We start from the raw sequence: 8,676 nt of genomic DNA on the forward strand, positions 1-8,676 counted from the left end.
TTCCTCTAAGTACTGCTTTCATAGTGTCCCAGTGATTTTGATATGATGTGTCTTTGTACTTGTTTACTTCTAAGAATTTTGAAATTTCCCTCCTGATATCTTCTGTTATCTATTCATCATATAATAATGTGTTATTATATTTCCAGGTATTGGAGAAGTTTCTCCTGTTTATTCTGTCATTTATTTCAAATTTCAATCCATTATGATCTGATCGAGTACAAGGTAGTATCTCTATCTTCTTGTAACAGTAGCTAACAGTAGCTTTGTGGCATAAAATATGGTCTATTTTAGAGAAGGATCCATGTGCTACTGAGAAGAAGTGTATTCGTTCTTTGTTGGATGGTATATTCTATAAATGTCCATTAAATCTAAATTGTTAATTATGTTATTGAGATCTATGTTTTCTTTATTCAATTTTCGTTTGGAAGATCTATTCAGTGGAGAGAGAGGTGTGTTAAAATTGCCTAGTATTATTGTATTGTGGTCTATTTGATTTCTGGAATTGAGAAGGATTTGTTTGATGTACATGGATGAGCCAATGTTTGGGGCATAGATATTTATGATTGTTATGTCTGGTTATGTCTTTATGATATGTATGATTGTTATGATTGTTTTGCTTTCCTTAAGCAGTATGTAATGTCCTTCTTCATCCCTTCTGACCAGTTTTGGCTTAAAGTCCACATTATCTGAAATGAGGATGGATACTCTAGCTTTTTTGCTGTGTCTGTGTACATCGCATGTTTTTTACCCATCCTTTCACCTTTAGTCTGTAGGTATCTCTTTCTGTGAGATGAGTCTCTTGCAGGCAGCATATTGTTGGATTTTCTTTTTGATCCAATCTGCCAATCTATGTCTTTTGATTGATGAGTTCATGTTGCTCCCTGTCTGGCAACAAAGTCCAATGTACCTCCTCCAGGCCCACCTAAGGAGAATACAGGGCCAAGTAGGATGATGAGTGTCAGCAGCAAAGGAAACACACCAGAGCCAGGAGGTCTGTCAGCGCAGGAGGCACAGCAGGAATCTCGTTTATTGAGGAAATCACACAGCTTTTATGTAGGGTGGAGGCTAGGCAGGAACCAAACAGCTTAAAGGTCAGCAGGGCATGGGGGTTCACGCAGGTGAGAGTCCCATAGCACTATATGGCAAGCACGCTCTGATCAACTTCACAGAACTAGTGTTAACCAATCCCTGACGGTGGTCCGATTTATCGTCATTAACTATCAAAACCACCTTTGAGCCTTGATCTTGCTCACTAGTCAGGGAGTAAGGCGTCAGCCTGAGTTAGTTAATGTGTCATTAGTCCCAACAAGTTCAGGCCATTAATATTCAGGGTTATTATTGTGATATGATTTGTATTCCCAGTCATTTGACTCATTTTTTTTTTTTTTAATTCATGATTTGGTTTCTCCTTTATTTGGCTATTCCTTTAGGCTAGTTCCTCCCGTTGCTGATTTGCATCATTGTTTTTCATCTCTTCCTCATGGAATATTTTGCTGAGAATGTTCTGTAATGCTGGCTTTGTTTTTGTAAATTCTTTTAGCTTTTGTTTATCATGGAAGGATTTTATTTCATCGTCAAATCTGAAAGTAAGTTTTCCTGGGTATAAGATTCTTGGTTGGCATCCGTTTTCTTTCAGGGCTTGAAAAATGTTGTTCCAGGCCCTTCTAGCTTTTAGTGTCTGGATTGAAAAAACTGCTGATATTCTTATTGGTTTCCCCCTGAACGTAATCTGATTCTTTTCTCTTGCAGCCTTTAAAATTCTGTCTTTATTTTGTATGTTAGGTATTTTCATTATAATATGCCTTGGTGTGGGTCTGTTTTAATTTTGTGTATTTGGAGTCCTATAAGCCTCTTGTACTTGGTTTTCCATTTCATTCTTCAGATCTGGGAAATTTTCTGATATTATTTCATTGAATCAATTGTTCATTCCTTTGGTTTGTTTCTCTAAGCTTTCCTTAATCCCAATAATTCTTAAATTTGGCCTTTTCATGATATCCCTTAATTCTTGTAGATTCTGTTCATGATTTCTTACCATCTTCTCTGTTTGGTCAACTTTGTTTTCAAGATTAAATATTTTTTCTTCAATGTCTGAGGTTCTGTCTTCCAGGTGTTCTCTCCTATTGGTTATGCTTTCTGTGGAGTTTTTAATTTGGTTTATTGTTTCCTTCATTTCAAGGATTTCTGTTTGTTTGGTTTTTTTTTTTTTCAGTATCTCTAACTCTTTATTGAAATGATCTTTTGCTTCCCGTATTTGCTCTTTTAACTGTTGATTGGTGCGATCATTTAATGCCTGTATTTGCTCTTTCATCTGTTCCTTCAATGCCAGCATTACTCTTTCATCTCCTCATTTTCTTCCCTGATTGTTTTAATTATGTACATTCTGAACTCCCTTTCTGACATTTCTTCTGCTGTGCTGTCATTGGGTATTATTGATATAGTATCTAGGTTTGTTTGGGACATTTTCTTCCCTTGTTTTCTCATATTGGTCAGATATCAGTGGGACTCTGAGATATTGCAGATTTCCTCTATTGGCTTATAGTGTCCCTATAGATTTCCAATATATCACCTTCCAGCCTTCAGTAGCCTGATGTCTTGGAGGAACTTGACAATGCAGTGCTTCCAAAGAAAGCTGCCCCTAGCCCGCTACTGGATCCAGGGCTGGGGGCTGCTTCTGTGTGGAAATCCTCTCACTGGGTGGTCCTACTCCTAGAACCTGGCTATGGACAGGACCTGCCCCCACCTGAGGAAGCCAGGCTGCTCAGGGTAAGCCTCTCCCTCTCCTGCCTTGGTCCCAGAAGCTGCCTGTGGGTCAGGGCCCACCACTGGGTTCAGGGCTTGGGTTTGGCTCTCTGTGGAAAAGCTCTCACTGGGCAGGCCTGCTCCAAGAAGCTGGCTGTGGAATGAGCCTGCCACCAGAGAAAACAGGGCTGTTTGGGGAAGACTTTCGCTGCCCTGCCCTGCTCCGAGAAGCTGCCCCTGTCCGGGCCTGCCGCTCAGGCCAAGCTTCACCCATTGGGAGAGACTCACCCCTCGGCTCTATGTTGGTCTGAGTCTCTCAATACCTCCCCGTCTTGAATCCTGAGTTCTGGAGCGACAGGAGATGCAGTCACCCTCTAGTCCACCATCTTGGATGTCCATCCATTTTCTTTACTAATATAAATAATACTACTATGAACATTCACAAAAAAGGCTTAGGTGGATAGTCATTTCTCTTTTGTAGATTCCTAGGGATAATTTCTTTTTATGATCTCTTTTGCAGGATAGTAATATAGCTTATAATTGAGTTCCTTCCATTTCAAAATTGCTGAGGAAATTAAATTTCAAATGATTCCATCACAAGATGTTAAATATTTGAGATCATGCTTATGTTAATTAGCTTGATTTAGTCATTTTCTGCTGTATTAAAATGATATCATCTTTTATACTATAGATATACACAACTATCATTTGTGATGTGCAATAAAATAAAAATATGTAATAAAATATTATTTGTGATAAGTAATAAATTGTGATATGTAATAAATTGATGGGTCAATTTTACTATTTTATGAATGCACCAGACATTTCTAAAGTGACTGTGTTATTTTACATGTCCTCCATCAATGTGTGAAGATTTCAGTTTGCTTCATCCTTAAGGGCACCTTTTATTGTTTATCTCTTTAGTCATAGTTCTGCTGGCTCGTGTATTTCATTGTGGCCTTAATTTGTATTCCCCTAATGACTGGTGATACTGTGTGTTTCTTCAAATGTTCATTTCCTACCCATTGATATCATCAGGTAAATTGTCTGTACAATTGTTTGCCCACATTCTTCAGCTGAGTGTTACTCTTATTATTTAATCCTAAGAGTTATATATATACACGTACATCAGTCGATCTTCCGGAAGTGACACCGTCCCTAGGTTTTTACATGATGTATCTGAGTATGTTTTACTTCTTTCTCACTTTGCTACAGGTTGTGGCAGAAAACTTCACTGGGATCTCTGAGTTCTTATTGGTGGGTTTTTCAAGCCTTGGTGAAATTCAGCTTGTTCTCTTTGTGGTCTTTCTCTTTCTGTATCTTGTCATTCTTAGTGGCAATGCCACCATCATCAGTGTCATCCGCTCGGACCAAAGTCTCCACACTCCCATGTACTTCTTCCTTGGCATCCTGTCAACATCTGAGACCTTCTACACCTTTGTCATCCTGCCCAAAATGCTCATCAATCTCCTTTCTGTGGCCAGGACCATCTCCTTCACCTGCTGTGCCATTCAAATGTTCTTCTTCCTTGGTTTTGCTATTACCAACTGCCTGCTCTTAGGTGTGATGGGTTATGATCGCTATGCTGCCATCTGTCACCCTTTGCATTACCCCATCCTTATGAGTTGGCAAGTATGTGGGAAACTGGCAGCTGGCTGTGGGATTTCAGGCTTCTTGGCCTCACTGACAGTAGTCAACTTAGTCTTCAGTCTCCCTTTCTGCAGCGCCAACAGAGTCAACCATTACTTCTGTGACATCTCACCAGTCATTCGCCTGGCTTGTACCAATACAGACGTTCACGAGTTTGTCATATTCATCTGTGGGGTTCTTGTGCTTGTGGTTCCCTTCTTCTTTATCTGTGTCTCTTACCTGTGCATTCTGAGGACCATCATGAAGATTCCCTCAGCTGAGGGCAAACGGAAAGCCTTTTCCACCTGTGCCTCACATCTCACTGTCGTTGTTGTTCATTATGGCTGTGCTTCCTTCATCTACCTGAGGCCTACAGCAGACTACGTCTCCAACAAGGACAGGCTGGTGACTGTGACATACACCATTGTCACCCCATTACTAAACCCCATAGTGTACAGCCTCAGAAACAAGGATGTTCAACTTGCTATCAGAAAAGCACTGGGCAAGAAAGGATCTCTAAAGCCATTTGATTGAAATATTATTATATTTTGGATTCCTTAATAAGTAACGCTTTCTTTTATTACATGTATATTCTATCTTTAACAGGTTCATTGAAGTAATAAGACTCTTTAACATGTATGTCATAAAATGGTTTGCTCCTCATCATCCCTTTAAAACCAACATGTGGGCTAAGATTTTTAAACTTCTCAGATGGAATCTCAGAAAGCTTCTTAAATTTAAATGCCCAGTTCACTGTAATAACTAAAATCTAACCTGGAAGTTGTGGCACATGCCTGTAATCCCAGAGACTCAGGAGGCAGAGGCAGGCGGCCAGTTCAAGCAAACTTATCAAGAAACTGTCACAAAATAAAATAATAAAGTTAAAGAACAGGCAAAATTAAATCTATGAGCACAGAAATCACAATACGGGTAGCACAACATTTTTGAGTGTCATCCATGTTGTTTCATGTGTCTGTAGTTTTTTCTTAGTGCTGAGAAATCCATTATATAAATATTCCACTATGTCTTTAAAAAAATAAAATAAAATAATAAGATAAAGCAAAATAAAAGAGAAGGGTTGGGCATGTTACTCAGAGGCTTAGCACCCCTAGGTTCCATCCCCACGATTGCACATACACACAGCTGCCACTTCTCTCTCTTGTTGTGGTGACTGATTCCTCAAAGATAACACTGGTGAGGGAAAGGAACAGGGAGGAAACTTCTCCTTTGGCTCTTAGGTACTTTCAGGGCCTTGCATGTTGCACACTGAGTCTTTCTCTTGTGGAATGGTTTCACGGTTTCTGGAAGTTTCCTCCTTCAAATTTTTACCACATTTCTTGTAATACACTTGAAGCCAGCTCTGTGTGACAGTGTATGGATTTACTTCTTAATTCAGAAGACTCACCACCTTTCTGGGTCACATGTCTTCTGGAGAATTTATTGGGCAAAGAAGTATTTAATTTTACTGTATATGGATTTCCAGTTTTGCCAGCACCATTTGTTGAAGAGGCTATCTTTTCTCCATTGTATGTTTTTGGCAACTTTGTCTAGCACGAGATAAGTGTACTTATGTGGATATGTCTCTGTGTCTTCTATCCTATACCATTGGACTACTGTCTATTTTGGTGCCAATACCATGCTGTTTTTGTTACTATTGCTCTATAGTAGAGTTTAAAGTCTGGTATTGTGATACCTCCTGCATCACTCTTCCTGCCCAGGATTGCTTTAGCTATTCTGGGTCTTTTGTTCATCCAGATGAATTCATGATTGCTTTCTCTATTTTTGTATGAGAAATGTCATTGGGATTTTAATTGGAATTGTGTTAAATCTGTATAGCACCTTTGGAAGAATGACCATTTTGATAATATTAATTCTGCCTATCCAAGAACATGGGAGATCTTTCCATCTTCTAATGTTGACTTAGGACCAGACTTTCTTAACAAGACCCCCATAGCACTAGAAATAAAAGCAAGAATCAATAAATGGGACAGATTCAAACTAAAAAGCTTTTTCTCAGCAAAGGAAACAATCTATATGAAAAGAGAGCCTACAGAGTGGGAGAAAATCTTTTCCATACACTCTTCAGACAGAGCACTAATCTCCAAAATTTATAAAGAACTTAAGAAACTTTACAACCAAAAATACAAAGAACTCAGTCAATCAAAGGGCTAAGGAACTGGGCAGACACTTCACAGAAGAAGATATACCAGTGATCAACAAATATATGAAGAAGTGTTCATCGTCTCTAGTAATTAGAGAAATGCAAATTAAAACCACCCTAAGATTTCATCTAACTCCAATTAGAATGGCTATTATCAAGAACACAAGCAATAGTAAGTGTTGGCATGGATATGGGGAAAAAAGCACACTCATACATTGCTGGTGGAGTTGTAAACTGGTGCAGCCACTCTGGAAAACAGTATGAGATTCCTCAAAACACTTGGAATGGATCCACCATTTGACCCGGTTATCCCACTCCTCGGTTTTTCCCCAAAGGACTTAAAATCAGCATACTACAGTGATGCAGCCAAATCAATGTTCATAGATGCTCAATTCACAATAGCTAGATTGTGGAACCAATGGTGATTCCCTTCAACTGATGAATTGATAAGGAAACTGTGGTATATATATGCAATGAAATATTACTCAGCCATAAATAAGAATGAAATTATGGCATTTGCTAGTAACTGAATGGAGTTGGAGAATCATGCTAAGCAAAATAGGTCATGCCCAAAAAAAACAAAGACTCAATGTTTTCTCTGATAAGTGGATGACAATATGTAACAAGGGGAAGGGGTAATGGGGGGTGGGGGTGAAGAGAAGTACGAAGGAACTTTGGATGGTGCAGAGAAAAATGGGGTGGGAAGGTCTGGGGTAGGGAAGATGATAGAATGATACAGACAGCATTACCCTGTGTACATGTATGATTACATGAATGGTGTGAATCTACATTGTACACAACCATAGAAATAAAAAAAAAATTTTAGTTTATTTTTATTATAAACAAATGGGATACATGTTGTTTCTCTGTACATGAAGTAAAGAAATGAAAATTTATACCCCATTTGTGTACAATGAATCAAAATGCAGTCTGTAAAAACAAAAATCTAAATTTAAAAAAATACATAGTTTGAAAAAAAAATAAGTATTTAATTGATTCCAGAAAGATTTCTTCTGCCAGTTTTCTCACCATTGACCCAGAGTTAAGGTTTGAGCATTTCTGACACCCATAGTGAGCAGAAGAACAGACATCTTTTTCGATGACTTGGCCTTTCAGGCCAATAGCCACAGATTCCTACTTTCAAGTTTCTCAGGTGAACTCAGTTCTGTTTTTTAATCTCCAGGAAGTACATAGCAAGGTAATTCCCTACTCTGGCAATATCAGGAGAATGGGGGAATAGATAAAACACTAAATAATCCAATAGTGCCCTTGTAAGACTGTATTTGACCTTTTTTGACTCAACATGTTTTATTTTTAAAAGTAATTCATACATTTTTTCCCTCAACTTTGGCATCTCATTTGAAAGTAAGATAGAAAAACTCCTTTAAAGAAATATGTAACACTCTTGCCTACTTTTCCTGTAGAATAAGGAATCATGATGGCATTTATTGGTAAATGTTAATTTCAGAAAGGTACTATTTGCAAAAAGTGTCCAATAGTTGGTCTGACTAATGGTATGACTATGGTTAATCACCTTAACCACTCTAGATCACATATTGCAATACAGGATTCTTTGAGAATCTGTTGAAAACTATGTATCCCATACATAAAATTGTCCTCATTCACATAAATGGGGGGGGGGGGAATCCTGCTTATAATTTAAAGAGTTTTTGGAGTGTCTAGAGTCACTCAGGGATCCAGTCATTAGCATTCTTTTCCCTGACCAAACTCACCTAAACCATTTAATTCTATTTTTACTATTTTATCTTTTCATTTTTACAAACCATTTTGTTGTAACATTTCCTTTTACCAGTTTGAGACATCATTTATGCCCTGTCACAGATTTTATGTATTTTATAATTGATTATGATGACGAGAGAAATCAACTGGCATCTCAGCTACCATTATCTAGATCTCTTTATTGCATTTAACTTTCCCTTTAATATTAAATCTCTGACACATCACTATGAGCTAAACAGAAATTATCCTGGCTAGGATAGGGCAGACAATTAACTAGAGTAGTGCTATTTTATCTCATTCATTAAAAAAAAATCTTAGGAGGAGCTACTGTATTTTAGAATCTAGGTCTCTGGATACAGAATATCATAGAAATTAAGAAGCTAAATCCTATACTACAGACAGGTGTA

The 8,676-nt window shown here is 38.0% G+C and overlaps 1 protein-coding gene across 1 annotated transcript; it reads left to right on the forward strand.

The window, feature by feature from the left end:
• Positions 1 to 3,912: 3,912 nt before the first annotated feature.
• Positions 3,913 to 4,902, forward strand: LOC306665111 (olfactory receptor 10R2; the record flags this gene model as incomplete). Its single annotated transcript, XM_079146390.1, has 1 exon — positions 3,913 to 4,902. One exon carries the CDS (start codon positions 3,913 to 3,915, stop codon positions 4,900 to 4,902), a length of 990 nt encoding a protein of 329 aa, XP_079002516.1.
• Between the last annotated feature and the right edge of the window lie 3,774 nt (positions 4,903 to 8,676).

The sequence above is a fragment of the Sciurus vulgaris genome, assembly GCF_902686455.1.
Source record: "Sciurus vulgaris genome assembly, chromosome: 1".
Taxonomy (NCBI): domain Eukaryota; kingdom Metazoa; phylum Chordata; class Mammalia; order Rodentia; family Sciuridae; genus Sciurus; species Sciurus vulgaris.